The following is a 23797-nucleotide window of genomic DNA, read 5'->3' as shown; positions in this document are numbered from 1 at the left end:
CAACCAGCGATTGAGTTGTGCGAGTCTGCTGTAGAGCTCATCACTCCCCTGTGTACAAATTCCCAGTTGCCCGTCATTTTTATACCATGGCTTGAAGAAGAGATCTAAGTGACTGAAATAGGGGGCTCAAAAGAGCATAGTGCGTTTAAAGGGTGTGTGTGTTTCTCAGTCATCAGATCTCAACCCAATTGAACACTTATGAGAGATGCCAAATTGTTGAATTTCTCGTGGAGGAATAGTGTCACATCCCTCCAACAGAGTAACAGATACTTGTAGAATCTATGCCATGGCGCATTGAAGCTGTTCTGGCGGCTTGTGGTCACCATGTTGGTGTTTCCTTCATTTTGGCAGTTACCTGTATGTATGCTGAATAAAGGTCTTATTCCAGATTGAAGAACTCAAATGTATTTAACTTTCCCTTGGGGCCTGGGCCAGTCATGATCAGGCAACCCTTGAGCCGTCCAGACAAATCTCTCGAGACTTTAACAGCGGAAGGGGATCTCAAATGACAAGTCATGTGATCTGTTGCTGACGAAAAAACAACTGAAAACCGACGGTCCTTCGGCGTTTGAAGACGCACACATCTGTCGTGGATCGATCTGATAGCTAACATGCAGAACGCCATTAATTCTGTAAAAGGCACGGCCCTTGGTGTAGCCGAGTTTTTTACTCCAGTGCTGAAGGTAAGCTAAATTAGCTGTATCGCTAGCTACTGTAGATTGCTATCACTCAGCAGTGGTGCGTAAGATGCTAACATGCTAGCATGCGTTATCGGGAAGTCTTCCCTCAAGTGCTCTCAACAACATGTATTATGTAGCTACAATTCGTTTTTTACAGTCCTATTGCAGTGTATAATCTCAGTATATGAAATATTTAGCAGTTTCATGGCGTTGATGACTGTCTTGTCAATGTAGTTAACGTTAACTTCGCATGATTCCAGTTAAGCACATTTGAGAAATGTGACAATCAATGTTTAAGACCTTCAAGCAATTAAGAATGGAGTGTCTAACCTCCTCTGTAATGAAACTGTTTGCAGGCAGTCACACACGTTAAATATACCAAACTGCCAACTCCACAATTATATGACTTCATTATTTTGTCTGATAGGAATCCAAATTCAAGGAGACTGGTGTTATCACTCCAGAAGAGGTGAGGAAGTTGTCTTTCGTATCATTTGTAACTGAGTCACTTTAAAAAGCCCAACAAGTCACACGTATGCAGGCTTTCATCATTTGGGCAAATAAGTGCAACTGAAAGAGATTTTGGAGAAGTTTGTCATAATTCCAAAGGAAGCCCCTTTCCCCGACCCACAGTAATTGTCATCTGTCTAAACTATTTCAACTCTCTATTAAATCTCTATTTTCTCTCCATTAGTTTGTAGCTGCTGGAGATCACCTTGTTCATCACTGCCCCACATGGAAATGGTGAGTGTCCGTTGGAGTAAGATTGATACTCAATATTGTACACGCTACCCCAGGACATGGGTTGGCTCCATCCAAGTCAATCCTGAAATTGAATTACACTCTTATGAAGAAATGCCCATGTTCTGATGTCCAGTTCAACTAACAGGAATTGAAATGGACTTTATCCCACCTCCATGATATTGTAGTCAGCTAAATTGCACTTAATTTCTCAAATCTAATTAGTCTGATATGAGCATGTAATTACTCTGGATGGATGTTATGCTGTCTCCAAATATAGCATCAACTACAGTAGGATGTTTTGACAGCACAGTAGTCCCAGATGTCACATCATGTTTATTCCCTCCAGGGTGTCTGGGGAAGAGGAGAAGGTGAAGCCGTATTTACCCAAGGATAAGCAGTTCCTATTGACTCGCAATGGTAAGAACTGTGTGAACTCAAATCAAATTAAATGTTATTGGTCACATACACATGGTTAGCAGATGTTATTGCGAGTGTAGCGAAATGCTTGTGCTTCTAGTTCTAACAAGTAATCTAACAATTCCACAACAACTACCTAATACACACAAATCTAAGTAATGGAATAAGAATATATACAATGTATGGATGAGCATTGACCGAGCGGCATAGGCAAGATGCAATAAACGGTGTAAAATACAGTATATACATATGAGATGAGTAATGCAAGATATGTAAACATTATTTAAGTGGCATTATTAAAGTGACTAGTGATCCATTTATTAAAGTGGCGCTTTCTCTACAATACTGTTACTTGTCCTTATTGTTGCTGTAGTAATGCATATTTTGTGTGTGTGCCTACAGTTCCCTGCTACAAGCGCTGTAAACAGATGGAGTATTGTGATGAACTGGAAGCTATCATAGAGGAGGATGACGGAGATGGAGGATGGGTCGACACCTACCACAACTCAGGTTGGACACTTTAGACATTTCCTGTGACAATGGTTCATTTTCTAGGGTCTTTTTATGTTGTAGTGCAACAGTATACCTTCATTTATTGCTGTGCTGCAGAGTGCAGTTTCAGTAATACATTATAAATAAAGTTAGCTTTTGGGTTTGTTTGTCCAGGAATGTTATATTTCAAATTGATATTTTAGGTATAGGGGGAGTTACAGAAGCTGTACGAGAAATCTCATTGGACAACAAGGTAAATTTGATGGACCATTTACGTTTTGTTATTGAATCCTAGTACTCTGCATTGATAATGAATGTTTCAAACTAACAACCTTAGATTAATACCATTGAAGATGTCTTAAAATAGTTGTATTCCTTTGTTTTGAAAGGACATGAACATGAACTCTGGTGCTAGTGGAAACGGAGATGATGATGATGATGAAGACGAGGCAGCAGATATGGAAGGTGTCTACTCTCTACTCCTCAAGGAATATACCAAAGATTTGTATAACTAAACCAAGATAGACCATAGCTCTTTGTTTCAAACGGGAACAAATTAGTCATAGTGGGCAGAGCCAAGCACGAGCTAGTGAGATCCTATTTCCATTAGGGAACACCAACTCTGAAGTGCGTTTGTGCAGTAACTCAACTCGGCTTTGCACTCCTAAACAACACCATTTTTTTAAAACTTTGGCAAAGGGTAAAGTATACAAAACTTACTTGATTATGTTTGTAGCATATTTTAGTTTTGGGAACAGAACATTTAATTGAGATCAAATGTTTAGTCGATGAGAAGTTAGCAGAATGTTGGCCAAAATCCATCTTGTTCCGTCTTCTCCCACTCCCGGCCGCTGGGCTTCCTCTCACTACCATATTTGGTAGTGAAAGGAAACTCCAAGCGGATGCTTCACATTTATACGTCCGGTGACATATGTCTCATTGTTCTGTGGTTATACTTCACTAGTTGTGATGTGTGTTTTGTCCTATTTTTTTTTATTTTTAACCCCCGCCCCCGCAGCAGGCCTTTTGGTAGGCCGTCATTGTAAATAAGAATTTGTTCTTAACTGACTTTCATAGTTAAATAAGTAATGTAATGGTTGTTTGTCTTGTTCTGTTCTTTCAGAGTATGAGGAGAGTGGACTACTGGAAACAGATGAGGTCAGAAGTTAACAGTATTGTTCTAACTTTTATTGTACATTGCTTCCGTTTCCAGGAAGTGTGTCTATTCCCCATTTTTCACTTTAGTTTTTTCTCTCCCATATGTCTCCAGGCCACCCTGGACACCAGTAAAATGGTGGACTTGTCTAAATCCAAAACGGGAGAGGCTGGGAGCGATGACATCCTGCAGACTCGAACCTATGACCTCTACATCACATATGACAAATACTATCAGACTCCTCGACTCTGGCTATTTGGATACGATGAGGTAACACACTTACTGTACGTTGACTCTGTACCAGAACCCCCTGTATATAGCCTTGCTACTGTTATTTTATTGTTGCTCCTTAATTATTTGTTATTTTATTTATTTTTTTACCTCAGTTTATTTAGTAAATACTTTTAACACATATTTTTCGCAACTGTGTTAGGGTTCGTTCCTTTCGTCCTTGTCAATCATTGGTGAAATTAGCATTATGACAATATATTTAATTAAATCATTCAAAAACCTTTGTTAATGCAATTGCAGACAGAAGCTGACATTCAGGAACATAGCGCATGTTTCCCAGTAAGTTCTGCATCAAAGAAAAGGTCCCAAGTTGTTTTAAACCTTAAGTCTAGCCCTGTTGATGTCATTACTTTACTCCTGAGACCAAAACCTTGCCTACAAAACTATATAAACAAGGCTTTAAGTGTTATCTAAAAACTTAGCAGTAAACGTCCACTCCTTAAAGTTGATTTATTGTGGAATGTCTGACTAGTCTTATCTCCTCCACTCCCCTGCAGAGTTCTGTCTCAGTCACACATTTCTCAGAGGGGCCTCTATAAGAGAGAGCGAACTAGAAAACAATTCTAAACCTCTATAATTAATATATTGTTAATCTGTAGTCTAGGGGTCTTATGTGGTTGTCAGGGTCTTATAACCCCTTGTATTAATACAACATAAGCATAATCAATTATTCTAATACATCAAACATTTTGGTACAGCCCTTATGACCCCTAGGTGAACCCGACAACTGCGTTGTCGGTTAAGGGCTTGTAAGTAAGCATTCACTGTCAGGTTGTATTCTGTGCATGTGACAAATAAAATGTTTTTGATTTGTACACCAGCTCTCAGCAGTACGGAGACAGTTTAGTGTATCTGGGTTTCTAGGGTAGACCAAAAAGTGCATCCTATGTGCACAGTAACAAAACATGTTGGCATTTAGATACTGCTGTGTGTCCTTTTGGATTGCATTGTAAATATTACTGAGGACGTAAATCCCAAGATGTGTTCTTACAGCTGAGGAAGAATGATGTCTTTGACTTACCTGGGAAACCGAGTTCCTGGGTTCTACGCTCTGTTTACCATTTCCTCTCACTCCTACAGGACAGACAGCCCCTGACAGTGGATCAGATGTACGAGGACATCAGCCAGGATCATGTGAAGAAAACGGTCACCATCGAAAACCACCCCCACCTACCACCCCCGGCCATGTGCTCTGTGCATCCCTGCAGGTAAAAGCAAGCGATCATGAACATGCTTTCAGTAACTCAAAATCGGAAGAGTGCTGATCTGGGATCAGGTCCCCCTTTCTATTCATTATAATCTAAAACTGATCCCACATCAGAACTCCTATTCTGAAAAACTTTGCGTACGGGCCCTGATCCGACTGTACTACTCATCGAGGCAGCGCTTATGGTCCTGTAAACTAATGTTGCCACTTCCTGTTTTCCAGACATGCTGAAGTGATGAAAAGGATAATCGAGACTGTGGCGGAAGGGGGAGGAGAACTTGGAGTTCATATGCATCCTTTAAGTGATTTGTCAGCTGAGCTAAAGTTGTGTTTTTAATGCAGCTTGGTGATTTAAGTGTATGTGTCATGATGTAAGGGATAATGGGCCTATGTGTTCTATGGAAAATAATGAACGACTTACTTTCCAGAGTTGCATTCATTTCCAGGGAACGAGTTGATTATTACTTTCATATCATGGCTATAATTTAACAAATGTGCTGCTTGAAATGTTTTCAACATCCACTGAAGTAGCTAGCAAGTTTACTAGATTACTACAGCCTTGGTAACCAAACAAAGAAAGCGTCAGTCGTAGCTTGCTGTTATGAAAAATCTAATTCAATGTTTTCAATTCGACTTTTGCTTTCAAACGCAGCTCAAACACTGTAGAATTCAATTTCTATAGTTGAATTCTAACGTGCTGATATACTGTGCTTTATAGTGAAACGAGTATTCAACAATGCCATGGTATAGTTCAATGTATCCTAAGGTGAGTTGTAAATACAAGTGATCTTGCTAATACTGTTCCATTCTTGCCTACACATTATTCCTTAACTTCATGTTTCAGGTATCTGTTGATTTTCTTGAAGTTTGTCCAGGCCGTCATCCCCACGATAGAATACGACTACACAAGGCACTTCACCATGTAGCTCCATCCTACAGAGGTGTAGGCTACTCTTGCAAACATCTTTGAGTGTAGGAGGAATCTGTCTTCTGGCTGGCAGTGTTAGTGGGGTATGGAATGTTGTCTCTGGGAATGACTCTTGGAATATTCTGGGTACTCTGACCCTCTTTGCGTGGGAATAGGTTGAATCGCTGAGGGGTTGATGGGTGTATACAGATGTTGGTAATGCTATAATCCCAATGATGTAATGGCTTTATGTGGTGACTGATCTCAGTGTTTTTGTCTGGAAGATTTTCACTCTGTACTTGGCAAGTGCCCAGCTCTGCCATTAACAACCATTCAAAGATAACTATATTTATTTTACATGAATTCACTGACAGATAGGCTTTCAAGTTTTCTCCATTTGTTTTTATAACCACACAAATCTTTTTTTTTTTTTTTTACCATAGTAATGGTGCCACTAATGTCCTCTCAAATGCTTACCAATTAAATGTTGTTGAAAGAAATCAGACAAATATTTTTTGTCCACTTTGCATTATAGCTTTTTCAGTGTGATGCACTGTGCTGGACTAATGTTTGGACCTCTACTGGTTCAGACCAATGCCAGTTTGTCTTAATGGTGACGTGTACATGGTCTATTGGGCCCAGGACCATCGTTGGTTCCTGTAAGTGGGGTTGGTGTCCTCTTTTGGAGTTTTCTTTGCCCAGCTCTTCTCTTCGTTTTTTTTTTTTTTTTTTTTCAACCCTGCTCCTCGTTCCACTGTCTTGTCCTGTAGAGATGACGTCATGATGATTGTGTTGTATGAATATGTGAGCGTTACCTCTTTGTGTGATGACATGCAAGGTTACCTGTATCACCAGATTATTCAAAGACACGGTATATCATCAGGAGTTTGACTGTCTTCTCAAATATATAAAGACGTCAGAAACCAACCAAGACTTTATTTCTGCACATTTGGCTAAGGGTCTGCACAGTGCATTCATTGTTAACTATAGTACTCTTCTCTTAACAGTATGTATAACTCACTCATTAATGCTGAAATATTGACTGTAAAATGTCTGAGTAACTGACTCCAGAGTACTTTCTTTTCCCAACAATCAGCTGGACAGGTGTTGTGGCCCTTTCTCTTATCTGTTGATCCTACAGACTCCTTGTGTAACAGCTCAGTGTTAACACACTGAACATTTTAAAGTAATGTACATTTATATCAAGAAAAATCATCAATATTATTGATATGATGGATTGTATACATTATGCCGTTATAAAACTACCTACCACTGGGTGAATGCCCTTGAGATCATGCATTATAAAGCACATATGGCATCTGAAATGATATACTTTTCTCAGCAAATTGACAGCTAGATTAAAATGTATGCATGGTCTATGAATAGATAAGGTTATGTAATGAGTCTGTAGCTAGACTGACTGTTAAAATAATAATTCGTATTTTATTTCACCTTTTTTTGATACACATCAATATATACATCAATTTTAATGGGCAGAATCTGATTTAGAAAATGTAATAACTTTGGTAAGTATACCAGCGTGTGTGCCTCATTTAATACACTTATTTTGTTGCCAAAGACGAACCCCCTCTTTGCTCTCATTTAATTGGCCGAAGGTTCTGTCGTCATTTTACTGCGACGCACAATATTTTCACTTTTCCATATTGCTGTCAGATCAAATCTACTAGCGACTGTGGTGCGTGGAGGTTACGTTATGGTGTGTGTTTTTTGGTTGACATGTTTCAACTATATCCCACGATCTTACTTTGTGTTTATGGATTCTTCTCTAATCTCCGACCTTCTGAGCCTTTCTTAACTGCGTTTTTGATGGGACCTGATAAAAACCTTACTGAAACAGAGGTAAGTGGAAGGACGAGCATTAGCTTCTTGTTCATAGTGCAAAAAGCAACTACATTTAGCTAGCTAAATCTACAAAATAACGTATTGTTTACATGTGAATATTTGTAACGTTAATGCAATCATATGCTAATGTTATATATTTTTACATTTCTTTATATCACCAATATAACGTTACAGTTTAGAGAACCGTTGGCTCTTCTGTAACATGATCTTGTTAACATTGTTTCTGTATCGTGCTAATCCAGTTTGACTGCAATCCTTGAAATATTTTCTTAATAGGACCACTAGCTCATGTGGTCTGAAATCCTTTGAAAAAAAAGTCTCAAATCCGAAAATAATTGCTTTTCCCTTGTGCCACCAATGACGAAAGGTAGCCTAGTTAACTAATATGGAGGTTACTTATTGCTTTGTAATAGCTAAACAGGCAACAACCTTAAATATTAGCGTTACATCACATTGTTCTCCATTGGAAGCGTTTATCCATTTTGTCCTTAGGAGTGAATTACAATAACATGGCTGACTTTGTCTACATATCCTTTGTCCACAGCTTGTAAATGAAATCTACCCAATATGCGTTACCATACTTCCAAGTCAGCCTGGAAGCAGAATCTAATCAAATAAGAATGCACATTTTAATTTCAATGCATGTTCTGTTTGTCTGCTGACTGATCACGCCCCTGGTGTCTGTGCTTAGGTGCGTTAGCAGCCTTCGGGGTTGGCTCCATCAAGGTCTCCTGGGCAGTCTGGGGAGAGCTGGCTCTCTGTATCTTCTCAGTGGTCATGGCTGTGGCTGTGTACCTCATGGACACCATCAGGAACATCTGGGTGTGCTACACCTCCTATGTGGTCTTCAGAGCCACCTACATGCTGCTGATAACCATCGCTACGTGAGTGACCTACAGTACATGATATAACCATCGCTACGTGATTAGGACAGACATCCTGACCTACAGTACATGATATAACCATCGCTACGTGATTAGGACAGACAGACATCCTGACCTACAGTACATGATATAACCATCGCTACGTGATTAGGACAGACAGACATCCTGACCTACAGTACATGATATAACCATCGCTACGTGATTAGGACAGACAGACATCCTGACCTACAGTACATGATATAACCATCGCTACGTGATTAGGACAGACAGACATCCTGACCTACAGTACATGATATAACCATCGCTACGTGATTAGGACAGACAGACATCCTGACCTACAGTACATGATATAACCATCGCTACGTGATTAGGACAGACAGACATCCTGACCTACAGTACATGATATAACCATCGCTACGTGATTAGGACAGACAGACATCCTGACCTACAGTACATGATATAACCATCGCTACGTGATTAGGACAGACAGACATCCTGACCTACAGTACATGATATAACCATCGCTACGTGATTAGGACAGACAGACATCCTGACCTACAGTACATGATATAACCATCGCTACGTGATTAGGACAGACAGACATCCTGACCTACAGTACATGATATAACCATCGCTACGTGATTAGGACAGACAGACATCCTGACCTACAGTACATGATATAACCATCGCTATGTGATTAGGACAGACAGACATCCTGACCTACAGTACATGATATAACCATCGCTACGTGATTAGGACAGACAGACATCCTGACCTACAGTACATGATATAACCATCGCTACGTGAGTGACCTACAGTACATGATATAACCATCGCTATGTGATTAGGACAGACATCCTGACCTACAGTACATGATATAACCATCGCTATGTGATTAGGACAGACAGACATCCTGACCTACAGTACATGATATAACCATCGCTATGTGATTAGGACAGACAGACATCCTGACCTACAGTACATGATATAACCATCGCTACGTGATTAGGACAGACAGACATCCTGACCTACAGAACATGATATAACCATCGCTATGTGATTAGGACAGACAGACATCCTGACCTACAGTACATGATATAACCATCGCTACGTGATTAGGACAGACAGACATCCTGACCTACAGTACATGATATAACCATCGCTACGTGAGTGACCTACAGTACATGATATAACCATCGCTACGTGATTAGGACAGACAGACATCCTGACCTACAGTACATGATATAACCATCGCTATGTGATTAGGACAGACAGACATCCCCTGAAAACCATATGATGTCCAGGGATTTAAAGTTTGTTATTAATGTTTGGACTAAATTGTATCATTGCTGAAGGCTTCTACCGTAGCTAGCTGTCTACCTATGAGATATCTTTACTGTGTATTCAATTTCATCTTTCTACTGTGTATTCAAACTCTACTTTTATGTTTTAAATTGTATTTCTAAAGACACTCTTTTGTGCTCCACCAGGTATCAGATTGCTGCCAACCTGAGTATGCAGCGATATGCCTTGGTGTTTGGAGTGAACACTTTCATTGCCCTGCTGCTTCAGACTCTGCTTACTGTTGTGGTAGTGGACTCTGTCGGGCTGGGCCTGGACATTTTCCCACAGGTAACTTATCTAAAGACAATACTATCCATGATGTTTGGATGTAAAATATCTTTTGTTTTTAAAGAGTCGTATTACTGTTAACACTGATGTAGCTTGATAAATATTTTCTCTCTCTGTCTCAGTTTCTCATATACGCCAGCTACTTGCTGTGATCGCAGTGGTCTTCCTCGTGGCCGGGCTGTACAAGCTGGTGTTGAGAAGATCCCAGCCAGCGGCCCAGCCTCAGACTGATAGTGGAGAGACTGAGTCAGACTGCCTTAGCAGAGACTCTCCTCCCCTCACTGAGCTGCAGCAGATCACAGGGACATGACTACCTGTTTATGGTGCAGTACTACAAAGAGGACCAGTGTTGGACCCAATTCAACTTAAACTCAGTCAATTCAGGATGATTTGAAATGGAATTGACCCCAACTGTGGTCATCACACTATGCAAGTGTGTTGTATGCCTTCGCTTGCTCAAGCACATCATTCATGGGTTGGGTGCAGGCCTAAAAACACTTGCAGAGTATAACATTTTAATGTTTATATGATAGCCTTATGGGTTTAATGAAAATGTGTAGTTTGCCTATATTTAGGCTTTGTTTGTGGTTTCTAATTTTTTTGTCGCACAAAAGCTTTATTTGTGGTGTATGTTGCATAATGGTAGTCGGCCTACAATCTGCTTTTCCTTCGTCACTTTAAATCGTTGCCTTAACTACCAAAGTAAGTCAACGGATAAGCAATAAATGTTACATTCTGAACTGCTAGAAATATGTTATGAATTATTAGAGTTCAGTTGTTGCAAGAATAGCTTTTTATAAAATGTACCCACAAGCAACAAATCAAATGTCGCAAAGATTTGATTGATCAGCAATAGATTGTGAAGTGTCTTAAGATAAATATGTCCATCTAATATCTAGCGACTACATATTAACCATACATTCATGGGTCAAAAGTGAAAAGCATATGTATGTGATTGACATGGAGTTGGAGGCCATATTTACAGTATATTATTGTATTATAATCACTGGCCTTGAATGTAGGTTACTACTGAAGTGGTTCAACCATACTGTATTAATACAAATGAGCTTTTTTTACTATCAATACAAATCCCAGTAGTTGAAAGGCTGAGCGCTGTAGCAGATGACTGAAGATGATGATTATGTACTGAGAGCAGATTCAGTGTTGTCTGGTGGTCACTGAAAGACCAAAAGCACCTACAGCTTTTATAACTTAGCGATTACACAACATGCTTCCTCCATACGTTACAACAGCATACCCTAAAATAGTCTAAAGATTAGCCTCGTTCTGTTTTCTTTAGTCATAATGACAATCTTGTCATCTTCAATCATGTTGGTAACATATTTATGTCATGATACTAAGGCCTAGATTCAAAGTGTTAACTGGCGTTAGCTGACACCCGCTAATCGAAGTGTAGATTACATCTCACATTCCAGTGTTCTAACTTGTAAACAAGGCTGCATGGGATTTCTCTTTAACGGGACTCCATGCAGCCAATGGCAAGGTCCGCTTTAGGTATCATGCTGGGAGCAGCTTGTGGATTTGACAGCTCTGAAGCCGTTCCACCTCCGACACCGCCAAAACAACTGCTCTGCAAATGTCTGCTAAAGCAGGTCTGATTGAATAGAGCACCTAGTTATAGTAGGCTTTTTACAGATCAATTCATGTTTATTTCATATTTTTACAATATGTTCATTTTGACTTCACAATCACTACATTCTCTCTTCAGTTTTCCCTGTTTTTGTTCTTGTGTAATATGTTTTTTTCAATAAATAGTTTTGTAGTATAAAATGTTTAGAAATGTGGGACATTTGTTTCTTATTTCTGAATACAAACATTTGTGCTCATGTCACCAAGCATGCATCGTAATATGTATTTAAAACAACTCAAGTGTTGAGTTTGAAACAACCTGACACTTTTATTCTGGTTACATAAATATAAAAATGTAGCTTCTAATCCAGATACTGGATTTTTATTCATATTCAATAGGTTCATTGCAATTACCATATGTATGTAATTAGTACTGTAACTACCTAGTAATTCATATACTGTAACAAAGTGCTTCCTTATTAACGTTCAATTAGCCATTTCAGAAGGAAGAACAGGGTGATTCATTTCAAGCAAATGTTTTTTCTTTTTTAAATTTTGTATTTTTTTAACATTCGTAAATTCTTAAATTAAATGCATTCTCTTTGGTAAACAAGCACATTGACAACAGTCAGAACTGAAGCCGTCGTTGCAGAGTATCAGGAAAAGCCACAGACAAAGTAAGATGAAATGCGACTTCTCACAAAAAGGCCTGAGGTTCACAAAGTACAGAGAATAATGAGATACCATCTAGAGAACACTTCTCATAGCCAGACGGAGAGGCTGGACACCTGATCAAAATATAGAAATAGGTACAAAACATTCCTTCATCTGAATATCAACTATATTTATAAAATCAACACCTCTTCTAGTGTTCTATAACCTACACTAGGTGAGGTCCAATACTCCAATCCCTATGGTAACATTACCACTATAATGGCCACAAAGTGAATCCAATGAGATAATATGTAGTTCCTACTTCACACATTCAACAGTCCAGTATGGAAGCTATGGATAGGGCTACTCGTCTTCCTCATTGTCCTCAGACTCTGTAGAGGAAAGAAAGAGATGACCAATGTTACCAGTCAGTGACTGCTGTTATAACCACTTAAGATAGATCCATAGCCATTCTGTATCACGGGTTATCACTAGAGATGCAGGGTTGGAAGAGTGCGTGTGTGTCGCGGTCACCTGCTGTGATGGAGTGGTTGAGTTGGGCCAGCATCCTCAGCATGAATGAGGCAGGTACAGTGATAGTGTTCCTGGTCTCCTCCAGCATCAGTTCATTACGGAAGGTCACCTACAGGACACAGAGCACCAGGTATCAGGAGATCAGAGGTTCCAATGGCTTCATCAATGTCACTATGATGAGAGCCTTTCTTTCCTCCACACACGTGTTTGATTGTAAAGCACACAAATCAATGGAGGCTGGTGGGGAGGACGGCTCATAATAATGGCTGGGACGGAGCGACTGGAACGGCATCAAACACATGGTAACCACGTGGTTGCTGTATTTTATACCGTTCCAACCATTACCACGAGCCCGTCCTCCCCAATTTAGGTGCCACCAACCTCCCGTGACATGAATACATGTATTTATGTCACACCTCTTCAGCGAGTACTCTGTTGAATGATGGGGATTCCTCCATCGGTGACCAGATCTTGATGTTGGAATCTATCCCTGATGTGGCTAACACTGGAATGAACAGAAAAATAAAAAAATTAATATACGGGTAACTGACAAAATAAAGGAAACTCCAACATAAAGTGTTTTAATAGGGCGTTGGGCCGCCACAAGCCAGACCAGCTTCAAAGCACCTTGGCATAGATTCTACAAGTGTCTGGAACTCTATTGGAGGCATGCAACACCATTCTTTCAAGAGAAATTCCATAATTTGGCGTTTTGTTGATGGTGGTGGAAAACGCTGTCTCAAGCGCCGCTCCAGAATCTCCAATAGTGTTCCATTGGGTTGAGAGCTGGTGACTGAGACGGCCATGGCATATGCTTAACATCGTTTTCATGCTCATCTAATCATTCAGTGACCACTCGTGCCCTGTGGATGGGGGCATTGTCATCCTATGGGGGCATAGCCATGGTGGCCAAAATGATGGCCTGCCCAGCATATTTATACATGACCCTAAGCATGATGGGATGTTAATTGCTTATTTTGGCAGTTACAGTGCATTCGGAATGTATTCAGACCCCTTCACTTTTCCCACATTTTGTTCCGTTACAGCCTTATTCTAAAATTAATTAAATTAGAAATGTTAGCAAATGTAATTCAAATAAAAAACAGAAATACCTTATTTACATAAGTATTCAGACCCTTTGCTATGAGACTCTTTGCTATGCATCCTGTTTCCATTGATCATCCTTCAGATGTTTCTACAACTTGATTGGATTCCACCTGTGGTAAATTCATTGGACATGATTTGGAAAGGCACACATCTGTCTATATAAGGTCCCACAGTTGACAGTGCATGTCAGAGCAAAAACCGAGCCAATTCGAAGGAATTGTCCGTAGAGCTCCGAGACAGGATTGTGTCGAGGCACAGAACTGGGGAAGGGTACCAAAACATTTCTGCAGCATTGAACGTCCCCAAGAACACAGTGTCCTCCATAATTCTTAAACGGAAGAAATTTGGAACAACCAAGACTCTTCCTAGAGCTGGCCACCCGGCCAAACTGAGCAATAGTGGGAGAATGGCCTTGGTCAGGGAGGTGACCAAGAACCTGATGGTCACTCTAACAGAGCTCCAGAGTGCCTCTGTGGAGATGGGAGAACCTTCCAGAAGGACAACCATCTCTGCAGAATTCCACCAATCAGACCTTTATGGTGGAGTGGCAAGACGGAAGCCACTCCACAGTAAAAGGCACATGACAGCCAGCTTGAAGTTTGCCAAAAGGCACCTAAAGGACTCTCAGACCATGAGAATCAAGATTATCTGGTCTGATGAAACCAAGATTGAACTCTTTGGCCTGAATGCAAAGCGTCACGTCTGGAGGAAACCAGGCACCGCTCATCACCTGGCCAATATCATCCCTACGGTGAAGCATGGTGGTGGCTACATCATGCTGTGGAGATGTTTTTCAGCGCCAGGGACTGGGAGACTAGTAAGGATCGAGGCAAAGATGAACGGAGCAAAGTACAGAGAGATCCTTGATGAAAACCTACTCCAGAGTGCTCAGGACCTCAGACTGGGAAGAATGTTTACCTTCCAACAGGACAACAACCCAAAGCACACACCCAAGACAACGCAGGAGTGGCTTTGAGACAAGTCTCTGAATGTCCTTGAGTGGACCAGCCAGAGCCCGGACTTGAACCTGATCTAACATCTCTGGAGAGACCTGAAAATAGCTGTGCAGCGACGCTCCCCATCCAACCTGACAGAGCTTGAGAGGATCAGCAGAGCAGAATGGGAGAAACTCCCCAAATACAGGTGTGCCAAGCTTGTAGCGTCATACCCAAGAAGACTCAAGGCTGTAATCACTGCCAAAGGTGCTTCAACAAAGTACTGAGTAAAGGGTCTCAATACTTATGTAAATGTGACATTTCAGTTTTTTTTTATTATATACATTTGTCCCCCCCACAGTACCCCCCCAAAAACGAATTTAATCAATTTTAGAATAAGGCTGTAACGTAACAAAATGTGGAAAAAGTGAAGGGGTCTGAATACTTCCCAAATGCACTGTACCTGTAAAGTCACAGCCTTCAAGCCTTTGAGTTGTAAGAGCCAGACTGGGTGTTGACTAAAACCACCTTCAGTGTGAGACTGTCAGAAGCAGTGAACTCACGTGGTTCGTAGGGGTGTGGCTGCAGACAGTTGATAACGTGCTGGTCTGCCTCCAGCAGCATTAGGTGTTCCCCTGTCTCTCGGTCCCAGATGAAGATATGACCACAGTCTGAGCCGCTCAGCACAAACTGGTCATGCCAGAAACAACACTGATTGGTCTATAAACAACAACAACAACAAAAGCTTGAATGAGTATTCCACATAGCTACTTCTCAATAACAAAAGCATTGAACCTTAAATATAGCTGACAAGAAGTTGAAGCCGTTATCACCACATATTGCCCAAGGTCCCCCTCTGGTGGACTAAATCATTACTTCAAGCTTGTCTTAATGCTCAGTACTGTTATACTGTACTGTACCATCGTCCTGGAATTACGGTGGCCCTTGTAGACCTTTTCTACTGAGGGCTTCCCAATACGGCGAGTCTCGCAATCCGCCAACTCTTTCTTCTCTTTCCGCCGCCGAAAAATCTCCTGGATCCGCGCAGCAGCAGAGCGCCTTTCGGAAGGATATACAACATGTCTGTAGAGTCATTAAATCCAATCAAAGTCCAGCCACATGAGAAGTGTAACTTCTGTATCGCAGGTTTGATTGAATGCACTGAGCAACAAGGAAACGCCCAACATCAGCATGCTAGTTCCAACTGGTCTGTCAGCGTTATTTAAACTACTGATCTGACACATCTATTGTTAGTGAAGAACAACTCATTCTTAGTTGTTGTTGCCATGGCAAATAATTACCTGAGTACTCTTTCCCCTAATTCTGATCCTCTCAAATTAAATCTATGGAAGGAAGGGAACAACACATCCACTTTAATAGCCAGACATGACTCCAGTAGTTCAATGATTAACTGTGTAAGCCAGCTATGCCTCAGTCAATGCATTCATAGTACCATACCTTTGCATCCATTCCCCAGGGGGCTGTGGTGTGGGCTCCTCTCCCATGCCCTCCACCTCCGACTGGCTGAGGGATGAGATCTGCCTGGTGTCGGACACCTGCTCTGGGCTCCTGATCCGCGGGGGTTCCCCCTGATCGCTGGCGCCACCGCTGGAGAAGTCCAGTTGGATGGTGCTGCTAGTGGTGCCCTGGTTGCTGTATGTCAGACTCAGAACTGGTTCCCCAGGAGACGGTTGGAGACTTCCTGTCCCCGTGCCACTCCTACGGCTCCTCGGGCTCTCCATGGAGGAGGAGGAGAAGCTGGCTGTTGATGTTGGTTGAGACGGGGCTGGATTCCCTAGCACCATAGCCTCCTGGTGAAGCCCACTACCTTGTGGAGCTGCTGCAGGGTCTACCCTGGGTCGTGGCTGTGGACGGGCTCCTCTGTTGTTCTGGGCCTCACTGGCATCCTCAAACCAGCGTGACAACATGTCTGACATCCTCTGCATCAGAGACACTCCAGGCCTGGACTCTCCTACAGGAGCAAGAGGGTTCAAAATCCATCATATTACTCATAGACAGTGATGTGAAAGTTTACATAATCTAATAATATCATGCTTATGTATAATTGTATTGTGTGTTAATCCATACAATATATATATATATATATATATATATATATATATATATTTTATTTTTTAATGTAACCTTTATTTAACTAGGCAAGTCAGTTAAGAACAAATTCTTCTCTTATACCACTGCACCATTCGGGAGCAATAGGACCAAGTGAGAGTGCACTTCTGTCATCGATAGCACACGTGTTGTCAGCTGTGTGTTCAGATGAGTGGGGACTTAGTGGGGCGAGGAGCTTCTCTTACCATCCCTCTCCCTCTCGCTCTCTGGCCGTGACAGGGGTCCAGTGTCTGACCAGTCTCCTTTCAGACGCAGACGCTTCTGCTGAGTCTCCTTCTGCTAGGAGAAACACAGTGACATTTCACCACTCACAGCACAGCACGGGCACAGACCAAAATAACCGCCCTTTCACTATGGCTGAGACCCCCCACTCCCCTCCTCTTCCCTCCACTGGGGGCTCACATTCCCCGCCCCTCACTGCCAGGTGAGGCTCTGGCAGGCGATACCAGGGGTGTCATACACAAGAAGGAGGGGGACAGGAAGGTTTATCTTAGTGCATATAGGTTACACTAGTTCCGTGTTGTTTGTACAGGAACGGTGACGTTATCTGGTGTTGTATGTATCGAGTTCTGTACAAAATATGCTGCCTCACCCTGCAGATTACCCAGAAGCCCCCTGACTTATGTGTTCAGCAGCTGTGTGTGTGAGAACACAGCTCAAATGCCTTTCCCAGAACAGATTCAGACAGCAGACCGTTATCTACTGGTGAGGCAAAAATAGCCCAGAGATGGGACAGCACATCACCTCCTCTTGTCAACACACACACACACACACACACACACACACACACACACACACACACACACACACACACACACACACCACACACACACACACACACACACACACACACACACACACACACACACACACACACACACACACACACACACACCGCATGTCATGTGGTAGAAGCTTCCAGAAACCGGTGTGAGCACACAGATGTTGTGTAAACACAAACTACATTCAAATGATTGAATCCAGTCTTTACTACTGTGATACACAGTGGGTGAGAGGAATGTTCTCACCTTGTTATCCTGCGACGGTCCCTTCAGCTCGTGTCCCTTGTCATCTTTAGGGTCAAACAGGTAGAGACAGTCTGAGGCATAGCTGGCTAGCACCTCCCTGCCGTCCCTACTGTAGGCCAATGAGGTCACGCGACATGACTTGTTGACCAGGTGCCTCGGTACGAACCTCGCACACATTCCTGCCACCCCGCTTCCTGTCTGGAAACCTGCAGAGTGGATGAGATGTATATAGGAAAGTATTATTTTCCATACAGACCTTCAGAAGAAAATGTTATTCTCACCACTGAGCCCAAAGACAATCAAACAGTGATTAACTATGTTATGTACTGTGGCAGTAGGATTCCTTCAAGACTACTGATATTGATAGAATTATTAGTTCATTTTTAGTTGATTGCCTTGAGTTAATTATTATTATTATCTGGTCGGTGCTTGATTATATTTGTCCTGTTTCACACATGTACATTATACACGTGTGAATTGGAAATGTGTTTTTAGCATATCCCAAGTCCCCCTGAGACACCCTCAGAGGGGTCACAGCCAGGGACTGCCATTATCAACAGCAACCCTGGAGCTATTAGGGTTAAGTACCCTGCTGAAGGCCACGTCAACACATTTTTTATCTTATCGGCTCCGGATTCAAACTAGAAACCTTTCTGTTACTGGCCCAACGCTCTAAACGCTAGGCTACCTGTAGCCGCCGTTGAGGTTGTGCATACCTGTTGCTATGGTACCCAGCATTCTCCTGTCATAGATCCGGACTGAGCTGTCAGAGCAGCCAGTAGCCAGATAGAAGGATTCCACAGGGGATATGGCCATGGATGTTACTGCTCGCCGACAGTCAATCAGGATGTCCTAGTAAAAAAAAGTTGAAGATATCTTCATGAAGGGAACTCTGACATTTGTTGTTTGAGTGCTAGGTAAAACTGCTGGTAAAAATGGTGGCGAAAAGTCGTTAGTAAAAAGAAGTTGCCTTTATACATATGTAACTACACAATAAAATGGTAGTAATAACATCATAGTTACATAAGAATTGTTCATTTGCCTGTAACAGAGTTTAGCTGTACTGTCATAACGCAAACCTACCTTTTTACAGTTAGTTTGCCAGCAGCCCGGAGAAACTCGGACATCAAACCACCGGATTGTTCCATCCTCTCCACAGGACAGGAAAGAATGAGGGTCACTAGGTACCATCAATATCTACCAATAGAAATAGACAGGGTGTAGAATAGATATAGAACCTGCTCTGATTGGGCCGTGGAACAGAATTAGAATTCCTGTCTACTGACAGACAGGGGGCTTTAGAATAGATGACTTTCACTGCAGCAACATGCCAAGGACTTATTTATGGTCCACATACCACTCCTATCTTCCACAGCAATAACAGATGTTGAGGTAAATGTGATGTAGATGGAGATGTGATAGATCGTATACATTAATCAACTCTCTCTATTGAATTACACTCCGATGGCGATGAGATTCAAATGCTGGATAACTCAGACACCCCCGCCACCCTCACCTCGTAGGCGGCACCGTTATGACAGTGGTACTGCAACACCGGGTCCATGTTGGAACCCCTCTCTACGTTGGTGAGGAAGATCTTGCCGTCGGCTGCTGCGGACACGATCATTCTGTCGTTGGTTTGGGGCATGAACTTGGCACTGAGGATATTGGATCGATGCCATGATGTAATGGATGCCTTGACCTGGAGAGTGGAAAAGGACTTTATATTGGCACAGATATTGTCTCTCTGTCTCTTCTGCGTCCATTTGAACAACAGGTTGAAGCATGTGTTGTGCGGTACCTTGATCATAAACAATGTTTTGGCCCCAAAAAAAATGCATCTTACTTTCCGGCTATATGGGTTCGTGATGACCAATTTGTCATCATCTGATCCAGATAAGATGTATTCTCCTGTGTCGTTCCAGCATATGGTATTGACCTGTCATGAAAAACAATAACAGTTTGAAAACACAGGATATCATGCAATTATCACAGTGCACTTACACTGTTAATCACTTCTGTAAGGCATGTTGGTACTTACAGAGCCCTCGTGTACATCAAGACTGGCTTCAAGTTTCAGCCTTTGAACAAACTCTTTTCTTCCTACAGGAAATCATTATGATACCATAAGAACAGTTTTAGGTATCACATAAGGTCGCTTTAACAAAAGTATTATTTTAGCCAACACAAATGTTTAAATACAATAAGTAGTCTTTGTAAAGTATGAATTTATATAAAACACTGCTAATAAAAGAACAGTCTGTCTTAGATCAATTCCTAGCGCAAGGCAGTAGGCTGTTGTAAAACATGTTAGTAACACACTGACACATACAGTACAATGACAATAAAGTAGTATTTAGACCATTTGTACATAACATATTTTATGAAAACGTTTGTCTCACCTAAGTAGTTACTCCTTGTAAAGTTGTTTATTTTGTTGGAACCGATGGTGCGTTTCCTAATATCCCAAATTAGATTGTTGGTACAGGGCATGGTGTCGAAACACTGTCCGCCTCACAAACAACACAAGTATTACTGGAATATCTACACCGAAAAAAGTTTAAGTCATGGTGTCTTACAATTTAGGCTACAAATGAATGTCTTTCTGGACTCCTCTTCTGTTTTAGTTCAGTCGCTACAATTGTTTCAATTTTGTATCGTCGTCTGGCTGGCAGACTTTCTCGAATGAACAACTCTATAGAACACACTGAAAGGTTTCACGTTGGTGCAGATGGTATGTAGCCAGGGAACGTGAGCACTGCGCAGGCCCAGATTAGCCCCCCCCCCCCAAACTCCATGTACCCCCCTGTTTTGAGCCCGCTACTTCTTGAGCCCTAAATATATTATTGAACTCTTTGTGATGATCGGCCTGTGAATTAGCCTGTGAAAGTATGTGTTAACTTTGGTCAAGGACAAATTATTATGGTACAAATTAGTGCCTAGATAATAATAATAATACATTGAATTTCTAAAGTGCTTTTCACTGAAAAACAATCTCAAAGTGCCACAGTATTTATATAATAACCTTATTATAATATTATAATAATAACCGTAGATTCTCGTTTCATCAGACAGAAACCGCATCTTCCTACCTGTGTTAAATCCATTGTGTCAGTTGATAATGTGGTTCATGTCATTTGAAAGTGTGTCCAAGAGTCAGTGTGTCTGGCTTCAGTTTATTTTTTACATTGTACCATTTCCAATCCCTGTGTAATTCTTGGAAAGTGAAGTCGGATAGGCTTACTGTTCCCTACCAATGGCAGTGGTTGTGGGGCGGAGTTAACGTTCAGTACAACCCCCCCTCCCAATAATAGAAGATTCCATCCAGTAAGCATCATAGAGGATAGCCATGCCTGGTGTCAGCTAATGGTTCACACAATCTATTCTGTCTGATCCGTTCAAGTAGCCCAACGACAGGGTGTACCGGTGGTACAATAAAGCACGACGCATATTACTTTGATTCTAAACTGTTGGTGCCAAGTTTCAACAGTCACCAGACATGGCTTTAGTGGGAGTTAGAGCTTCATACCACAGGATTCTTAACCAGATAGAGCTTCTACTACCTGCTAAACTGAGACCCATTTACAACCATCCTGCAGGTAAGGACATGATCAATATTACAGCATCAGGTCCTACTAACCTGGCTGTCTCTGTATCACTCTCCTCATGGTGTCTATTGATTCATGTCTAAAAGTCTCCCCATCTTCAGAATACACTTTCTCAATATTTAGAAAATTAGATAAGATAATATATCATTATCACCTCTGGATGTATTCTACTCTTCTATTTGGTAAATAAGAGTGATGTTCAATGTAGTGGGACTGTGACTGTCACTAACCTCACCCTTATGAAGTACATTATTTAAGGGACAAAAGAATGAGTAAACTTACAGTAGCAGTGTATTGGGGTTGGTGAATGGACCCCTGGTCACGAGTGACCTCTGTGATGGGGTCATCGTCAATGGAGCAAACATAGTTTTATTATAGTAGCGTTGGAATTGTTTCAATGGAGCAAACATAGTAGTGTTGGAATTGTTTCAATGTGACAAGAGGAGTGTGTAGCTGATTATAACTTTGAGGTTAATAAGGACAAACAGTCTTGATGCTGCCCAGTCTGTCTGTCACATGCAAACTATCTGAACGTTGATGAGCTAGTACACAGGGCTCTTCTTCCAGCCCTGGGGAGATAACAGAGACGGACTGGTCATAGGGCAATTCTGGCAAATGCCAGATGGGCTGGTGGACCTGTCTTTAGCCTGGTGGGCCTGTCAAAATTGTGGGTTTTGCCAAAATTATAATTATTTGGCTAATATCTGGGGTCTCAAGGGAAAAAATTATCCTGTGTGTTAGAAATGCTTGGGACGATTTCTGGTCCCAGTCCGTCCCTATAGAAGAGTGGTAATGTGTCTTGAAGGGGGTACACAGAAGGTTGTTCCAAGCAGGGGTTCTCCATTCCGGGTTCATGGGATGCTGTTAATATCAAAATAGGTTGGCACCATGATAAAGCAGAGGGAAGTCAGTATGAGATGTAAAAGCACAGCACATTAATAACAACTTATAGATGATAAAACAACCAGCCTAGCTATCAAATAGACAAGAGAAGGGAAGCATATGAATGGACAATAGGTGGGTAACTAAATGACGTGCATGCCACTACATGCTGGCACTCTTCAATAAATGATCACCCTTGGCAAGTTTTCAATTGGCAAGGCATTGAAGTACAGGCAGTGGAAGGAGGACAGAGACAAGCTGAGGGTACGAGAATGACAACAGGTGGAATTATCTAGGAAAGGATTTAACCAGTAACTTTCAATGTCGCCTCATCTTAAAACGTTTACTACAACGAATCAGGTAGCAAAGTTTAATGCTTGACAACTTCTGTCACTTCACAGAAAGTCTGAGGCCTACTGGTTCAATTGGCATATCATTTTATTGTGGAATCAACCAACTTTTTGCACAAAACTAAATGTCACATATATCACTGTAACGTTATGTATTCAACACAACTGTCATTGCTAACCTTATAATAATTAACCTTAATAATTAAACCACGTTTTGTTTCGTCTGTAGGTCCAAAGACAGTTTTCTTCTGGGCACCAGTGTGTAAATGGGTAAGTGTTAAAAGTTTTGCAGCGAAGCAGTTTAGAGGGTTCAGAGGGCTCTGAGAGTTTTTAGAGGGTTCTGAGAGTGTTTAGAGGGTTCTGAGGGTTCTGGGAGTGTTTAGAGGGTTCAGAGAATGTTTCGAGGGTTCAGAGAGTGTTTAGAGGGTTCTGAGAGTGTTTAGAGGGTTCTGAGAGTGTTTAGAGGGTTCAGAGAGTGTTTAGAGGGTTCTGAGAGTGTTTAGAGGGTTCAGAGAGTTTTTAGAGGGTTCAGAGAGTTTTTAGAGGGTTCAGAGAGTGTTTAGAGGGTTCTGAGAGTGTTTAGAGGGTTCAGAGAGTTTTTAGAGGGTTCTGAGAGTGTTTAGAGGGTTCAGAGAGTTTTTAGAGGGTTCAGAGAGTTTTTAGAGGGTTCAGAGAGTGTTTCGAGGGTTCAGAGAGTGTTTAGAGG

The 23797-nt window shown here is 41.6% G+C and overlaps 3 protein-coding genes across 5 annotated transcripts; 2 read left to right on the top strand and 1 right to left on the bottom strand.

Annotated features, from left to right (window-relative positions):
- The first annotated feature begins 480 nt into the window (after window positions 1-480).
- On the top strand, window positions 481-6959 carry LOC106575786 (ubiquitin-like-conjugating enzyme ATG3). Its single transcript, XM_014152471.3, has 12 exons — window positions 481-683; window positions 1108-1149; window positions 1375-1424; window positions 1771-1841; window positions 2244-2351; window positions 2537-2586; window positions 2723-2798; window positions 3457-3491; window positions 3604-3759; window positions 4861-4988; window positions 5210-5278; window positions 5832-6959. Exons 1-12 carry the CDS (start codon window positions 612-614, stop codon window positions 5911-5913), a joined length of 939 nt encoding a protein of 312 aa, XP_014007946.1. The 5' UTR covers window positions 481-611; the 3' UTR covers window positions 5914-6959.
- Window positions 6960-8114: 1155 nt separating this feature from the next.
- LOC106575788 (thiamine transporter 1) lies at window positions 8115-12129 on the top strand. Its single transcript, XM_082963299.1, is given in 5 exon segments — window positions 8115-8124; window positions 8449-8641; window positions 10132-10273; window positions 10396-10414; window positions 10417-12129. Coding segments are annotated over 5 exon segments (531 nt in total). The 3' UTR covers window positions 10584-12129.
- Window positions 12130-12166: 37 nt separating this feature from the next.
- LOC106575785 (DDB1- and CUL4-associated factor 6) lies at window positions 12167-20990 on the bottom strand. 3 transcript variants are annotated; one of them, XM_014152468.3, is made up of 15 exons: window positions 20654-20990; window positions 20293-20354; window positions 20098-20190; window positions 19768-19953; window positions 19335-19448; window positions 18968-19103; window positions 18252-18457; window positions 17409-17502; window positions 16552-17065; window positions 16395-16436; window positions 16014-16176; window positions 15657-15813; window positions 13468-13556; window positions 13052-13160; window positions 12167-12909 (listed from the first exon to the last, which is right to left on the bottom strand). In XM_014152468.3, exons 1-15 carry the CDS (start codon window positions 20742-20744, stop codon window positions 12881-12883), a joined length of 2085 nt encoding a protein of 694 aa, XP_014007943.3. In that variant the 5' UTR covers window positions 20745-20990; the 3' UTR covers window positions 12167-12880. The 3 variants fall into 3 exon arrangements, with proteins under 3 accessions (XP_014007943.3, XP_014007944.3, XP_014007945.3); XM_014152469.3 differs by having other exon boundaries at window positions 17409-17499; XM_014152470.3 differs by having other exon boundaries at window positions 16014-16152; window positions 20654-20989.
- Window positions 20991-23797: the final 2807 nt, after the last annotated feature.

The sequence above is a fragment of the Salmo salar genome, chromosome 17 (assembly GCF_965601325.2).
Source record: "Salmo salar chromosome 17, fSalSal1, whole genome shotgun sequence".
In the NCBI taxonomy this organism is placed as follows: Eukaryota; Metazoa; Chordata; class Actinopteri; order Salmoniformes; family Salmonidae; genus Salmo; species Salmo salar.
This window is presented reverse-complemented; position numbering and strand designations above follow the sequence as displayed.